We start from the raw sequence: 17,510 nt of genomic DNA on the forward strand, positions 1-17,510 counted from the left end.
TGGCTTATAAAGTAACTTGATATCGAATGATGATCATTCAACTGAACTGGATAAATGATCATGCAATGATGATCAAGAATAAGGCATTCCAAGAAAGAGCATGATATCAGTAAGTGAGATGGAGAGTGATCCTCAACAACGACTCCACTCCATCAGCAACATGCTGGCCAGCAGGAATGAGCGACCGGACCTCGGCGAAGCCACATGCGTTCTTAAACTTGCCGGTGCCTCCGGTTACAGAGAGGCGGGACATGGTGCTACCGACTGTGTACATTCCAAAAAGGTTGATGCTGTCGCCGAACTCGCCTCCTTCCATCATGGCCGTGAAGGCCATCATCTGCGTCAACCCGTCCGCGGAGCTCGCCACGTAGACCCCCTGCGCCCTCCCCAGCTGCTGGGAGCCCAGCTCCGGCGCAGCAGTCAGGTAGTCATCGATGACAGTGATTGTGCCAAACCCGAGCCCCAGCCCATCGGGGCCTAACTGGACTGTCTTGCCATTGTTGTTGTTGCTGTTGCCGGTGAAGGCTGTGCCGATGAGGCCGGTGCCTAGTGGGATGCCGTTGGGGTTGAGGGTTGGGATGGCGCCGTTGGCGTTGGGAATGGCTACACCGTCTTTAGGCGGGAGGAAGCCGAGGGGTCGAGCAAAGGGGACTTGACCGCTGTATATGTTGCCCAACAAGCCCGTTACGGGCCGGGCGGTCGGGTTGCTGCCGCCCAGGATGTCGTGCATGTAGACCTCCATCACCGCCGCTGCTGGATCCACTGCGGCGGCGCTCATGTTTAAGAATATGATCAGCAGGAATGCAGAGAAAATGGTTGCTGAATATGGTTGCTTCATCATTTTTGGAGGATTTTTATGTGTTATGCTTGATGTTTGGTAGATGTAGCAATGAGTTTCTCAAAAGATGTTGATATATACTTCAAGAGAGAATGTGATGATGGATGTTGGATCCTATTCTAATTAACATGGAGTTGTTGATGATGTCTTGGTGAAGTTGTTGAATGCGATTGATCATTAATTCATCAAATATATGTAGAGAATTGCTGTTTTTGATGTTGGAACATCATATACATTTAAACAATTGTGTAATTCTCAATTTTCAGCCATTATCGTTGCATGGTTATTGGAATTTAGATATTGACGGCGTTCTTTTCCTAGTCAAGTGTGGATGGTACAACAATACCATGTGTCAACTATATTAAATAAATGCCTCATTTTCTTATTTATCACATTTAGGGGTGTAATCGAACCGAGCCGAACCGAATAGTGGTGTGCTCAAGTTTGGTTTGTTTAGTATCGAATCGAATCCCAAACTTTACTTACCGAATACTTTGAGGCTTGCGAGCGGCTCACGAGCCTAATCGAACTTTCTAAATTTATATTTATATGCAAAATATTGATTATTTTATTTTAAAAATAAATTATTTTATTTAAAATAATAAATATATTAATTATTTTCTTATGACAAATAAAATTAATTAGAGATTTAATACAATTATTATTAATTTTAGTGGATAAATATAAGTTGTATATACTAATAATTTATATTTTTCAAGCTTAATCACTTGACGAACATGTTCACGAGCTAACGAGCCGAATACTATTAAGCTCAAGTTTGGTTTGTTTATTTATCGAGCTTCTCTAAACGAACTTGAACGAGCTTTTTTCGAGCCGAGCTCCGAATAGTTCGCGAGGGGCTTGGTTTGTTTACACCCCTAATCACATTTAATAACATCATTACAATGTGACCCACTACTTAAAGAGTCATGTTGATAAAAGTATTATCTTGTTAATACTTACATAAATGAATTTAATTATATAATGATCGTATTTAATGGAACATTATTCTTTACAATTGATATGTTCAAGGAATTGAGAATGAAATAGAATATCAATTAGTAATTTTATACTCTCTCTTTCATTAAAAGTGACTTGTATTCAATTTTCAGCCGTCCCACTATAAATGGTCTATTTTCATAAATAAAAAAAATTAATCATTAAAAAAGTGTAGATCCTATCACTTTTAATCAATTCACACTTTTTTTTTAATTTTCGTGTCAAATTTTTTTGAGCCAATTATAATAGTAGGACGAAAGGAGTATTAGAAATTAAATAATGTTTTGTATGATCAAATTTGTAAGGACTAAAATTTGGCGAAGATGACAAACCTTCCAACTATGTAACAATCGGTTATCAACTGAGTTCAAATTCCTAAAAAAAAAAAAAGAAAAGGAGAGAAAGAAAAATCGGTTTTCAGTTAAGCAAGTCAGCAGCCCCTTGTTCTATATTGTCAACTGCTACTCCTATTATTCCACACTAATTTCTCGTTTTCTAATTTTCCTCGCAACTGATCAAATCCCTAGTAAAACTAATCAAAGAATCACGATCAACTGTTGGGGGTTTTGGCTTCTCAATTCTCCGAAATTTCAGTTTTCATCATCTCTTGAATTATGACGATTCTGCTGAAGAAGAGAGTTCACTTTCTGCTGTTTATCGTTGGCGTCATTGCTCTCAGCATCACTGGTAATCCATTTTTCTTAACTTTTTTCTACGATTTCTCTTCCGTCGCTCCCTATTCTTTTAGTCTATGAAAGCGAATCGCGTGAAGCTCCGAGATGATATTTGTTTGAGTGATTTATTTTTACTGATAGATTTGGCGGATACTGATGATATAGTAGTTGCTTTCATGCTTCAATTGGTCAATTCAAGTGCTGATTGAAGTTGTTGTTTACGAATTATGTAAGTTTATGCGGTTATTAGGACTTAAAATGACCTAAGAATGTTGGTATGCTCTCTTTTGGGGCCACGAGTAAGGCTGTTTTGAATGTAATTGTTTTTATTGGTGTTAACTAAGTGCAAGACAGTTGGTGTTTCTAGAGGCCATGGACCATTATAAATCTAGTCTTGGATTGGAAAAAGTTGAGAGCTTGCATTTTTAGAGAACTTATAAAACACATCTCAGAACTTCTAGTTCCGAGATCTGTTTATTTAGAGAATTTGGAAAATGATTCTCCCATATTTCATTTGATATTTACGGCAAAAATTATTTCCCACGGTTTAAAACAAACAATAGTAAATTCTCATAATTCCAAAATTCCCGATACACCAAAAATCTGAATCCGAACATCCTCCAAGTTTTGCTCCTCTGGAGATTTCATGAGATGCAGCCATTTTTTTCCACTAATGACACAAAAGACTCTATTCATTAACAGCAGTAAGCATGAGAAAAAGTATTTTGAAGATTAAATCATAAATGTTCTATCATGCTTATATGAAAGTAACTTTGATGTGTGCAGTATCTAAAAGCATATGTAATATTTGAACCATGCAGTACAAGCTAATCCAGATTTAACAGCTGTAATCTTTTAACATTCCAGATAGCAGAAAATCAATGTTAATGATAAATCATAAATCTGCACTTCTTGTGCCTGAAGTCATTTACTCCATAAAGTTTCTTGATTCTCAGGCTTTCATTGATGAAAATTCATCCTGTTAGACAACTTCTGTCCTGCAGAATACTGGCAAACCCCCAAGCGTGAATGGTTGGAAAAACTTCTTAAACTGCTGCAGCTGCAGTTTGTTTACTAAAATATTTCATGTTTGTTAAGTTACTCTAAGTCATTTCAACCAGAATTAATTGCCAAATGATGCCATCATAGGATTCATAGAAATGACACCTCAGACAATTAACTTTACTTCTGTTCTTTAGACACTTATTTGAGAAACTCATAACATCCTATTTAGAACCAACTACTATCCTTTTACCAGTTCATGGTGTTCTGTTAAAATACCATTGTAGGTTTAAATTTGCAGGGCCTTTGTTCCTAAAATTTGGCCTAAAGTTTCATTTCCTTCAATAGAACCCAACAAAGTTATGCACTTTCCCACAAATTAGATTCTTTCAAACCTCTGGCTGTTGCTATGTATGTCAAGTTACAAGTTTCAGACAACCACTGCTTTGTTCAGTTTGTATATCCGTCTCACTGCCACCAAGATAAGACACTTCTTCCTTACATCTGAGAAGAAAACTCAAATTAAAGCCACAGCCTTGATATTTTCTAAATATTTAGAAACCTATTGTACTCTAATGCAAACACTCAAGAATTATACTTAATCTAACTGAGGGGTTCTGAGTTGGCCCACTAGAGTTAGCAGTTACATTTTCACCTACTTATTTCATACTTGCTGAGCAGGAGCTTAGACTATTGAAGATTTTTTAATATGCTTCATTTTGTCTAGGACTCTAGATCACTCCAGTCACATAATATGACTTCCATTCGTCTGTCATTCATAACCTTCTACCCACTTTTCATCCATCAAAGATGCTATCAAGGTTCTTCTTCCTTGTCCAATTTTTGTAAACCTCTAGATTCCGCATGTGTCAAATTATGAAGAGTTCCAGAAAGATTTAGGTCTAAGTAACTCAGAGTTCTAGCCTTCGAGTCCACATAGGTTAACCTTTCTTGGCACCAGCTCATGTTTTGTATATCTAATAGACTCATCATCCATCTCATCTGAAATGATCCATACATGGCTAGATATCCTGATAAACAGCAGCATCTGTACTAGTCTGATGGTCACACAGCTTGCGTCAATTGGAGCGTCAGATCTGTTCTAATGATATGATTTATACATTATCAAATTAATCCAATCTCCATATGATATTGCAATCAAACTGGTCTTTATTTTCTTCAACTCATTTTGCTTCAGTGCCTCTTACTATATCGTACTCATAATCTTTTGATACACAGCTGAAAAATGTAGGCAGTGGGTTGGTGAAGAAGCTGCATCAAAAAGTGGACAGTTTACATTCTTGAATTGTTTTGATGGAAGTTCTGGAACCCTTGCATGTGCAGTTAAAGAGGGTGTAAAGCTTTATTTCTATAATATCCGGTCTCGTCATGTGGAAAGTAGAAGAAATGAAGCAATCGAGGTTGCTCTGGCTGATGCAATTACACAAGGCATGTCTGCAACAGATGCTGCTAAGGTAGCCCAGAAAGAAGGAGCAAAGGCTGCAAAACTAGCAACAAGAAAAGCTAAGCGTATTATTGGCCCAATTATTTCTTCTGGATGGGATTTTTTCGAAGCTGTGTACTATGGGGGTACACTGACAGAGGGGTTCCTTCGGGGCACTGGTACCTTGTTTGGCACTTATTATGTTGGTTTTATTGGAGAGGAAAGGTTTGGGAGGTTCGGTTACTTAGTTGGAAGTCACCTGGGCAGTTGGGTGGGTGGAAGGATTGGGCTGATGGTGTATGATGTGGTCAATGGAATTCATTTCATGATGCAGTTCATACAGGCAGATACTCAAGGACATGAAGATGCTTCAAATTATAATTTTTTTCAACCTGATGATAATGAAAAATCTGTTGGGGCTGAAGATTCCTATATGCACGGATCAACATTCAGTAGTGTCTCTGATGAGCCTAATAATATTGAGACTCCTGCTGATGAGCCCAGTAACATTGAGACCCCTCCTGATGAGATTCCTTCTGATGATCCCAGTAACAATGAGACCCCTGCTGATGGGAACTTTGATTCAACATGGAGTACTGGTTCCGATGAGTACAGCAATTCTGAGACCCCTGAAGACATGAGCTTTGATGCCCATGAAGAATTCTAATCAGGTCAAATGAAGCCATTTACTTTTATGCTTTATGAAATTTGAATCATGAGATAGATGGTGTAAAATTATTATGGCAGCTCTATGCCAGTACTTTTGTTCTTGTTTCTTTTAGTTTAGATTGTGAAATTATCTTACATATAGTTAATTAGCCTTGAGGCTTTTTAGGAACACATTCATACAGAAACTAAAGTAAATTCAATATTCTTTGAGTTCATCTTTGTCTGAATTGCCATCTGAAAGTGATTGGCTTTGTGATATTCTCTTTGCTGAACGTTCTGAGTATGCAAAGTCATAAATTGAGCGAACTTAAACTGATTGACAAACTCCCATGCTCATGTTACTGGAACAAAAAAATTAGCAAAAGTATTTATGTTAGCATATAAACAATTACTAAGTAGTATTGAATCATAAGAAAAGACTGAGGTTAAAGAAAATTGTATATACTTTTGAGGATTAATCTAGATAGTCCATGTTTACTAAGATAGATTGAAACTTTGGGATATCCCAAGGCATTTGATAATCACTATGATTTGAGGTAGTTTTGCTTGATTCATATCTCATTCAAATGGTGGGATTGAAGAAATCCTAGTCTTGAGGATACAAATATTCAACATGTATCTTATCAATTATGCAAAGTAAACGTCCTCCTAGTCTTTTGATTCATTCATGTATGTATATGCTATGATGTTCATGTAGGGGTATTCAAATGGTGAGTTTGGTTTTAAACCAAAAACCAAGCTTGTTAGGAAAATGAAAATCGAACTGAACTAAGATTCTCACCTAATTTTGAATCAAATCGAACCATTGTTCTTCAGTTTTGTCAGTTCGGTTTTAGGTTATATCCAAGCTTTTTTTGATAATTTTTCCCCCTGTTTTTCTCCTAAGCTTATTTTCAGTGAAGAATAAGAAATAGCTAGCATACAAAACATTAGATATTCAATACTTCATCACTTGATGAGCATCAAAAGAATCTAACATAAGACTCATTTATAATTATAGTTATAGGTTTGGTTTGCACAGTAAAAAAAATGAAGAGAAAACCAAAGCCAACTGACCAACAAGAAAATTGAAACAAATGCATCGTTTTGGTTCAGTTCGGGTTAAAAGGTCGGTTTGGTTTGCACCCTCCTAACTTCATGTGCTATAAGCATAGACGATAAGATGATCCCATGACATTGAGCCACACAATTGACACTGTTCTATGTTCAGACAGGAAGTGAACTGGATTACCATTGCTACTTCCAGATCAAATTCATGAGTTAAGATTGTATAGGTGAATTGGATTTTTCTCCTGGTGTGACTTTTAGAGTTTCTATTTCTGAATTCTGATCTCAGATCCCTTTGCTTCCTCTTCATATCATGTCCCTCGAAGCATATTTTAGTTGGTTGAAGTGTGTTTGTTGTTGCCCCAAAATTGTCATTTGATGTCTGAAGTTGATCCTCTGCAGGCCACTGATGTTTGAATAACTAATGCTTCTTCGTAATGTTATGGTTACACTGTTAATGGTCATATTTTGTCATGTAGCCGAAAACAGGCAGTGCCATTTAGCAAACTTTTGAAGATCACTTGACTGCCTGAAAATACTAAAAGGCCTTTTGTCTTTGTTATTGATGAGCTGTGCAACTTCTGTGATGAGAGGCAATGATGTGAACTTCTATTGTCCTGACTGAGAAGTTTGGAATCAATTTGTGAAATGGGAAAGATGAAAGCAAACGCAAACCTGAAAAAAAAAAAACCCATCAATTGATATGTCCTTTTGTTACCATATGTCAAGTTGCAGGTGTGGTAGCAATGTTGATTGAAGATAAAGGCTACAGAAAAAAGGTCTTAATCAGTGTGGACATATCAGGTATGCTTCATGTCATTTCTTGTGGTTAGCACGCATTTATTGTGAGCCGGCCACGGACTTGACTTAATCCATGGCCAGCCAAAATGGGACAGACAGATAGGCCCCAAGATGATGGCCTCTAATAGATTTCTCATGATAATACATCACAGAAACAGTGTTATTGCCATTTCCTCATAGCATATAAAATCTTGCTTAAATTTGGGGCTTTTCAACAACTGTGCATGCTGTATTGTTAGATGCAATGCCTGCCATATTCAAAAGAGTTGGACTTGATGGATTTTGGCATTCTGGTTTGTGGTTTGTAAGAGAGAGAGAGTCGACAAGCTTTGGATATGGCTGTGAAAATGAACTTTTTGTCGGGATTATAGTTGCAAAGGCATAGGTTTAATTTAATTTAATGTCTAGTAGATTTATAGTCTGAAGACTGGCTTCGGAACTTCTGTAAATCAATACGTAACAGTTGGACCCAAAAAATGGCGGGTCCAACTGTTACGTGTTGCAAAATCAATGAGTTGGTGTAGTACATGTACATGTCTAACTTGGAATCGAGCATACAAGTAAAAAACACTTAAGGGGGGCGTTTACTTTGGGTGAAATGATAAAATTGATAAAAAAAAATAATCCGAACTAATCTACCATTTACTTGATGGATTGATTAATTTTGCACTTGTTTGATCATATCATGCTTCAAATATTCAATCATATACTATGTTTTATCCATCTATCTCATCACTTAAAGTAAACGTCTCCTTAGTTGATGCGAAGTTTTGCTCCTAGATCAAAAGTAGCTTGAGAAGCTAAACAGGATTAATCATAAGTTTAACCAAATTAGGGATTGTTTCAGAGAAGGCTACTGGAAAAGAATCAAATAGTGCTTAAAAAAAGTTGGGCAAACAAATGTGATGTCGTTATAGGCAGACCCACTCATACTTGTCTTCATTATTGTTTTTCAAAGGTCCTAAGCCTTTCTTGAAAATAGACCAAATATTATAAAGTGTGTTTATGCTATTTTATTCCTTTTTCAGCCTCGTCGAGTAGTCGCATTACTTTTGCTTTTCTATTATAAAAGGTCAATACTTTGTTGAGGCAGATTTGGTCATCTGAATTTGTTAAGCCCGAGGCCAAAAGTCTTGGATTCGAGTCCATCTCGACGCGGTATTTAAATTTACTTATTCAATTATTTATTTATTTATTTTTAGCATATCTCTCAAACTGTGGCTTCCAAGACTAAATTCTAGTATAAATGATTTGTGGTGGTCTAACGTTTCTTGAATAGCGATTCAGACATTGTCCTAATTAGATTATGACGAGCCATGTAATTTTATGTTATCTTTGTACTTTTAATTTGCTCACTTTTACACTGACCTTTTTTTTTCAAGGGTTAATTGCAGATAAATTACTGAACTTTCAACAAATTCTCATTTTGTATATGAACTTTAAAATCTCTATTAGAATTATTCAACTATTAATTTTTTCTCATTTTACATATTTGCTCATTTTTTGGGCAAACTTTGGGCCTGAAACGACATCGTTTTCATCCAATTATACAATACAATGTCAGTTCTATTTTTCGCACGGTTATATTTATGTTGCGCAAGCATATGTATGCTAAACGGGTATATTTATGCAATGTCACCACGATGAAAATTGGGCAAAATGAGAAAAAATTCATAGTTGGGTAATTTTAATAAAGATCTTAAAATTCGTGTGCAAATATAAGAATTTGTTGAAAGTTCAATAATTTATATGCAATTAATCTTTTTTTTTTTAAATGTAAGTAAGATTTATTTGCACAAGTACGAGAAGTGTGATCCAAGATTGTGGTACAAAATTCAAAAGATATGAAACAAAATAATATTCCGATAAGTCAAGATAGTGAAATGGATTACAAATCCAATCTCCTAGAGATACAAAATTCAAAAAATATGAGATAAATAGTATCCCAACAAATCAAGATAATGAAATGGATTACAAATCCAATCTCATAGATCAGATAAATAATATATATCCCAACAAATCAAGATAACGAAATGGATTACAAATCCAATCTCCCTATCTTAATACCGACTGTGATTATATGTAGTAGACACATAGTTTATTATGTGGTGTTGCTATTTTGAGACCGATAAAATTTGATAAAAAAAAAATGCAGACTAATTGAAGTATAATAATTAAAAATAAAATAGGAGAAATTAAGATGCTACAATCCAATCAATGATGAGCACTAGCAGAAAAAAAGAGGGTAAAATGGGAGGATGATCTGTGATTAGAGCCATTGAAATTGAAGAAGGAAAGCAAAGAGATAGAGTCAGAAAAGCATCGAACAAGTTGAAATTTGAAAAGATAGTACTTTCTATTCATGGTGTTAGATGTCAACATATGTAACTAAATATGATAATGGCCATTCAAATCACATAGAGGCCAACATATCTTAATTAATAATACATCAAAAGACTAAAAAAGCCATTCTTCCATCATATATGCATCTTTCTATCACTGTTACTGAGGTCCAACATGTTGTTTCTGATTTCTTAATATGGCCCTATTGTTGTATATATATGTATATCGATGATAGAGACACTCTCCCGTGTAATCGGTTTGTGAATGATACTACTTCAATATACAAATGATACTTGAAGATCTTCAGGTGTCATTTATATGTTGAAGTAGTGTCATTCGGAAATGTTCAAGTGTCATTTCTCGAATGAAATAGTGTCATTCTGGAAACCAGTTGCACAGTGCAACCGGTTGTACATGAGTATTTGTGTTGTTCATAAGGGTTTGAATTCGGATATTTGACTTGCCTTTTTATTTTATTTTTTCTCCTTTTTAATGTTCTCTAGGGATCCCAATAGTACAAAAAATAAATAAAAAGCTTCTCCTCTTTAAACATAATAAAATTTTCCCACATGAACTATTTAAAAAAAAAAAAAAAAAAAGTGGGAAACAATAGATTTGGGTTCCATCCTTGTGAAAATAACTACATGCATATCTTTATCCTCGTGAGTGAAATAATAAACCACGAAAAAAAAGAGTAACTTGTACGTAAGTATCTCTAGTTTTAAAATAGCACAAATGTATAAATTATCGTTAAAGTCTTGATATTGACAATCAACAACTTAAGGTAATATATTATGTTAATCGATGGACAAAAAATTGTGTAATATTACAAGTCGAGTACTCGAATTCAAGTTTATATTTGTAATACGTTTTCTAGTGTTGAGATCTTCCTTGTGTTGCAAAATTTCTTTATACAATTTAACATGTATCTACTTATTAAATTTCTTATTTCTCTTTTTTTTTAAATCAAGGGTCGGAGTCGTTGTGTGATGATTTTTGGGAGGTCTTTACTCATGCCCGTCAGCATGTGGTGGTGGACTTTCTTCGTATGCGCCATGAGACGAATCGAATAGTTCATGAGCTTGCTCGGCATTCTTTTTCTTTTTCTGATGTTATGCTCTGAAAGATCGATTTTCCTAATTGGCTTCTTGACGTTGTAATTTCTGATTATCATTAATTTAAGTCCTCTTTTTCCTTAAAAAAAAAAGAATTTCGTGATGGTCCAATTTATGTTAATCCTTTCTCCTAATTTTACATTTTCAGTCACATGCCCTCAAAAAAGTCAAAATGAAATGCACTCGTTTTCATTTACAACTAAAACTTACGTAAATATTTCATTTTCATAAGATTTCCTTTGTCGAGTCATTACAAAATTAGTGTCGAACTGGTGCCTCCAGCTTGGCCTAGGGGCTCATAGGTTACGTCAATTATCCTTTGGAATTTATATAATATTTATATAAATCGAATTATCCAAATCCAAAGATGGAAGATCACTAATTCCAACAAGAAAAACTCAAAATATCGTGACATATTTTCAAAAACAGGGATTTTTTTTTATTTTTTTATCCCGATCGAGTGAATGCCGGACTCTGGAGCAGTACCGTTTAATAGAAAAGAAAATTGATAAAATAGTGCCATTTAATTGAAGAATTGTTTACTCATTAATTAAGCACAAAACTCTTCGAAGAGCCATCAATCAATAATAAATATTATTTGAATTACTGATTTTTATATGATCTATATTAATATCGTAAAAAAAGAATATTATTGTATAAATAAAAAATAATTACTTATAAATATAAAGAATCATGATTCAAAGGTTAAAACACAGAAGAAACTTTTGTTTGGAACCGCTTCCTATAGTATTAAACAAATAGGGAATGGTTATTTAAAACTTTTCCCCTTTCGAAATTACAAAATTAATTCGAATCACTGATTTTTCATATGATCTATAATTATCATAAAAAGAAATAATCAATGTATATGTAATAAAAATTCATGTCCATTCATATGCGGATTTCTCTTCGAAACTGTGTGCTTAATTTATATATATATGAACCATTTCTTATATAGAGGAGTATTTATTTTGATTGACATACTTAATTGTACTAATTACATATAAAACTAAAGTTTGATTCTTCTTTTTATTTTTCTTTAACTTCAAATAAATGAATAAAAAGAACAAATCTAGCTCAAGTTTTATGTAACTTGTAAAATTAATCATGTCAATAATAATTTTTTTAATATAAATAAAAAAAGATAACATAACTAAATGTGAGTGATGATCATAAAAAGGACTGACATAATATGTAACATTGATGGGAATTACCTTAGGCCTACTACTAATTAAGTAGAGGTGGTCTTGGGTACAACCAGATTATATTCACATTTAGATTTTGATCCACATCTTGACCCGAACTCGCATTCTAACTCAAATCGTATAAATGACACTATTATAAGTGTGGGTCAATCCGATTATACTCAAGTTTTTTGTGAATTAAGTATATCAATATCCTTGAGGATTCTGGAAAATAGAAATATTTGGAATATTTCAATCCTCTTGCCCACCACACCGTTTATTATCCCAATGTGATGAATTAATATTTAAAGATAACAACAATAATAGTATTCAGTTACAGGCACAGTACTGCACTATAAAGTTTATTTGCAGATGTTCATAGGATGTCAACATGCTAATGCTATCATGCACTAAACTTTCCCACCAAATCTTATGTACAAAAAAAAAAAGCTTACTCAATAAAATAATGCTTATAATTTCGATCTTTTTTTAATCTTAAAGTAGTTGCACCTGAGCTGGTTAGCTATATAATTTTATTTTATTTTCTTGAAAAGTTTTCCATATCTACTAATTTAGGAAAAGTTTTTTTGGTTTGATTTTTAATTAATTACAAAATGATAATCCATCTAAAATTTCATAATTATTCCCTAAAAATGACCGGTAAAACTTTATATTTTTTTCTATAGAAATTTGATACTCTTTGTCCCACTACAAGTGGCCTGTATTTCATTTTGGATCGTCCCACTATAAATGGTCTGTTTCCATAAATAGAAAAATTTAACCCTTAAAAAAGTGTGAGCCCTACCCCTTTAATAAATTTGCACATTTTTTTAACTTTCGTGTCGAAAAGTTTTGAGCTATTTATAGTGGGATAGAAGGGAGTACATGACCTGATAATCAAGCGCTTGTAGATAATTATCACACTCACAAGTTTGAAGAGCTCATGAGTCGTTGTGTAGTAACGTATAGTTACATATATAGCTTATATATATCATTAATTAATGTGTTAGCTAGCTAACACCTGACAGCACATTAATTAGTTTTTCTATATATATATATGTTAGAACCGGGTACACGATCGAGATATTACAATATAAATATTTTGAGAAATTACAACTCAAAATAATTGAAATATTACAAAGTAAATAATTTGAGAAATTACAACTCAAATAATTTGATACAACCGAAATACACTGTATAAATAAATTATACGTATAAACAAAGTCGAGTCGAGATGAAACTCTTCCCGCAAGAAGATTATCGCCCCGGTAGTGCTCTTCGGTTTGGCGTATCTTCCCCAAAGGTAAAACGACTACGTCTCGGCGGATGTAGCACCACAATCCGGCGAGCTCCGGCGAACTTAATAGGATCAAGAACTGAGCACAAGTGTTTGCAGAGAGTTGCAGAGAGAATGGCAGAATGCAGAAATTTGTTGGTGTGGTTCGTGTATTCTGCATGCTCTCCACAAGTCTATATATAGACATGTGGTGAGTATGAATTCAATACATTGAATTCCACTCCTACGGCTGGAAGGTTGAAGAGTTGGCCGGTGGGCGCAGAAGTCGTACTGGCGTGCTGAAGTTGCCATGCAGAAGTCGTAGCAGGCGTGCTGCTACTGCTTCTTCTGCTGCTGCTGTCAACTGTTGCTGCTGGGCTTGGGTTTGGAAAAAACAGTTGGGCCAAGAATAATTAGTTGGGCCAAAAACAAAACAAAAGTCCATTGGTCCAAAAAATTAAGGTTGGGCCCCAAACACCACCCCAAAGCACCAATTGCCAAGATCCAAGACCTTGGCCGCGGCCCGTACCCGACCCGCCCGTCCGGCGGCGGCGGCGACGACGTCGTCGTCCGTCCGTCCGATCGATCGTCGGCGGCGGCGCGCGTGTGTGTGTGCGCGCGAGGCTAGTACTTAGATCAAGCCCACTAGCAAGCCCACAAGTCAATTTATTAACTCCATGTGCTTTGCTATTCTTATACATGAAAAACATCTCTATGTTTTCCAATGTGGGATAACATAGCATAAATGTTATTTTCCCTCTTCAACATCCAAACTTTGACATACAATATCTCACTCATCGGAAATCGGTTTTGAGACTTCAAGTATATCACGTTGATCTACTCGAGATGTAGATTAACATCCAATCATTATTTTAATTAAATAATAAATATTTAATTAAATAATAATTTCCAGATATGGCATTAAAACCATATTTCCAACAATCCCCCACATGAGTGAGAAATCAGTATGCGAAAGTATGCAAACACTTAGCTCAGTCCTCTTAAGATACAACATTGCATTTGGAAAGGTAGCTTGTGGCTTTGAACCTGCCATAGTCAATATTATCGAGTATACCGGCGGCCTAGTGGATTGTGTTCCTTGAACTAGTCCTCCTCGGTGTATACTTAGTCAACAATATTGACACAATATTGCTTCAATCCTTATTCGTTCTCACGTTTGTGTCCATTACTGGCCTTGGAACACCTCTTTGGATTCATAAGTGTTTCAATCGAAGCGGCCCCACTTCACACTTACATAGGTAACTCTTAACTCAAGTATCCTGCTATACTTGTCCTCTTCGAGGAGTTCTAGAGTCATTAAAAGTCAAAGACTTAACCTCACCACGTGCAGGTTTCCGAACACTCACTGTTCTACAAGGAATAGGCAATTCGAGTGTTCAACACACGGATTTTCATAACTTAGTTGTCCCATTGAACCAAGTTCTTGGGATCCTCCAGTCATCATGGTTGGGTTGCCACTATGATTATCCTTAATTTGTGGACTTCAAACCCATTCCCCCTAACAGTTTATACATCTGATCTCGATGGATACTTTTTGTCAAAGGATCCGCTATGTTATCAATTGATCTTATATAATCAATTGAGATAACTCCACTAGCGATCAAATGTCTCACGGTATTATGACGTCGACGAATATGTCTCGACTTACCGTTATACAAATGATTTTGTGCTCGTCCGATAGCAGCTTGACTATCACAATGAATTATCACGGACGACACAGGTTTCGACCAACATGGAATATCCTCGAGGAAATTTTTAAGCCACTCGGCTTCTTCACCAGCTTTATCCAAAGCTATGAATTCTGATTCCATGGTCGATCTAGCAATACATGTTTGCTTCTTGGATTTCCAAGACACAGCACCACCCCCCACAGTGAATACATAACCGCTCGTTGAAAACGAGTCTTTGGCATCAGATATCCAATTTGCATCACAGTACCCTTCAAGTACAGAGGGTTCCCTAGTATAATGAATCGCATAGTTTTGAGTATATTTCAAATATCTCAAAACCCTTTCAAGAGCTTTCCAATGTTCATTACTAGGGTTAGCTGTAAAGCTGCCCAACTTGTTGACCGAGCATGCTATATCAGGACGAGTGCAATTTGTTAGATACAACAAGCTCCCAATAATCTTCGCATATTCTATCGCGTCAACAGGTTCTCCCTTGTGTACACTCAAATGCACACTAGGTTCCCATGGTGTCTTAGCTATTGGCTTGTCAAAAGCGTTGAATTTCTTTAACACTTTCTCAACGTAGTGAGATTGTGTTATAGTAATACCATCAGGTCTTCTTAGAATTTTAATTCCAAGGATAACATCAGCTAAGCCCATATCTTTCATGCTAAAATTTTTACTTAGCATGCCTTTGGTTTCTTGAATCACTCGGGAATTACTTCCCATGATGAGCATGTCATCTACATAAAGACAAACAATAACATATCCGTTATTAGAATTCTTAATGTAGACACATTTATCGCACTCATTGATTCTGAATCCATTTGACAACATTACACTGTCAAATTTTAAATGCCATTGAAGCGGTGCTTGCTTCAACCCATATAAAGACCTTTGAAGTTTGCATACTTTGTGCTCTTGCCCAGGTACTACAAACCCTTCAGGTTGCTTCATATATATTTCATCTTCCAACTCGCCATACAAGAACGCAGTTTTCACATCCATTTGGTGAATCTCAAGATTGTGCAAGGCAGCAATAGCGAGAAGCATCCGAATAGATGTTAGTCTGGTCACAGGTGAATAGGTATCGAAGAAATCGTACCCTTCTTTCTGCCTGAAACCTTGAACGACAAGTCGGACTTTGTACTTATCTATAGTACCATCAGATTTGTACTTCTTCTTTAGGATCCATTTGCATCCTAAAGCTTTACTTCCAGGTGGTAGATCCACTAACACCCAAGTATGATTCTGCATAATGGAATCAATCTCAATATCGATGGCTTCTTTCCAGAGAGCTGTATCTGAGCCAGACATAGCTTCTTTAATCGTCACCGGTTCGCCATCTAGCATCAAGATAACATAATCCGGTCCATAGACATTAGCTTTTCTAACTCGTTCCCCACGTCTCGGTTCTACATCCATAGGTTTAGACCTTGGTCTTTTCCTATTAGGAGGTACATGATTAGAACCCGTGGCATCATCTACTTGAGTAGAATTACTAGCTACTTCCATAGGTTTAGAACCTGTAGCATCACCATCAACTCCATCATTAGAGTTCGATGTACCTTTATCCTTGTTAGGATAGATATTTTCAAAGAATATAGCATTCCTTGATTCTATCGTTGTCCCAACATGTATATCAGGTATCTCCGATCTGTGCACTATAAAACGATAGGCACTGCTATTAAGTGCATGACCAATGAAGATACAATCCACCGTTTTAGGTCCTATTGTAACTTGCTTTGGTAAAGGCACTTCTACCTTGGCTAAACACCCCCACACTTTGAGGTATTTATACGAAGGCTTCCTTCCTTTCCATAGCTCATAGGGAGTTACATCTTTCCCTTTGAGTGGAATCTTGTTCAAGATATAGTTGGCCGTTAAGACAGCTTCCCCCCACATGTTCTGGGGTAATCCTGAACTAATCAACAAGGCATTCATCATCTCCTTAAGAGTTCGATTCTTGCGTTCAGCAACGCCGTTAGATTGTGGTGAATAAGGAGCCGTCGTTTGATGGATTATACCACTTTCGTTGTATAATTCAGCAAACGGAGCTACATATTCTCCACCTCTATCACTTCGAACCATCTTAATTCGACATCCAAGTTGATTCTCGGCTTCATTTTTGAAGTTTCTAAAAGCTTCAATAGCCTCATCTTTACTTTTCAATAAGTAAAGGTAACAATACTTTGTGCAATCGTCTATAAAGGTGATAAAGTACTTCTTGCCACCTCTAGTTTGCACGAACTTTAAATCACAAACATCGGTGTGAATAAGTTCCAAAGGTTGAGTGCTCCTCTCTACCGATTTAAACGGTAACTTAGCCATTTTGGCTTCAACACAAACTTCACATTTTTCTTGTGAGTTGTATTCATCAACTTTTAGTAAATTCATTTTTACTAATCTCTTTATAGCATTTAGATT

The 17,510-nt window shown here is 35.8% G+C and overlaps 3 protein-coding genes across 5 annotated transcripts in view; 1 reads left to right on the top strand and 2 right to left on the bottom strand.

Annotated features, from left to right (window-relative positions):
- LOC131008955 (uncharacterized) overlaps positions 1 to 17,510 on the bottom strand; it is a 984,029-nt gene that overhangs the window by 569,115 nt on the left and 397,404 nt on the right. The gene's annotated exons all lie outside the window — the stretch shown is intronic.
- LOC131009029 (dirigent protein 18-like) lies at positions 17 to 841 on the bottom strand. The gene has a single exon (XM_057936223.1). It carries the CDS (start codon positions 839 to 841, stop codon positions 107 to 109), a length of 735 nt encoding a protein of 244 aa, XP_057792206.1. The 3' UTR covers positions 17 to 106.
- LOC131009008 (uncharacterized) lies at positions 2,190 to 7,676 on the top strand. Of its 2 annotated transcripts, XM_057936191.1 has the most exons (3): positions 2,240 to 2,524; positions 4,753 to 5,628; positions 7,409 to 7,676. In XM_057936191.1, the coding sequence occupies exons 1-2, from the start codon at positions 2,452 to 2,454 to the stop codon at positions 5,622 to 5,624; spliced, it is 945 nt and encodes a 314-aa protein (XP_057792174.1). In that variant the 5' UTR covers positions 2,240 to 2,451; the 3' UTR covers positions 5,625 to 5,628; positions 7,409 to 7,676. The 2 variants fall into 2 exon arrangements, with proteins under 2 accessions (XP_057792175.1, XP_057792174.1); XM_057936192.1 differs by lacking the exon at positions 7,409 to 7,676 and having other exon boundaries at positions 2,190 to 2,524; positions 4,753 to 5,841.

The sequence above is a fragment of the Salvia miltiorrhiza genome, chromosome 2 (genome assembly GCF_028751815.1).
Source record: "Salvia miltiorrhiza cultivar Shanhuang (shh) chromosome 2, IMPLAD_Smil_shh, whole genome shotgun sequence".
Lineage (NCBI taxonomy): Eukaryota > Viridiplantae > Streptophyta > Magnoliopsida > Lamiales > Lamiaceae > Salvia > Salvia miltiorrhiza.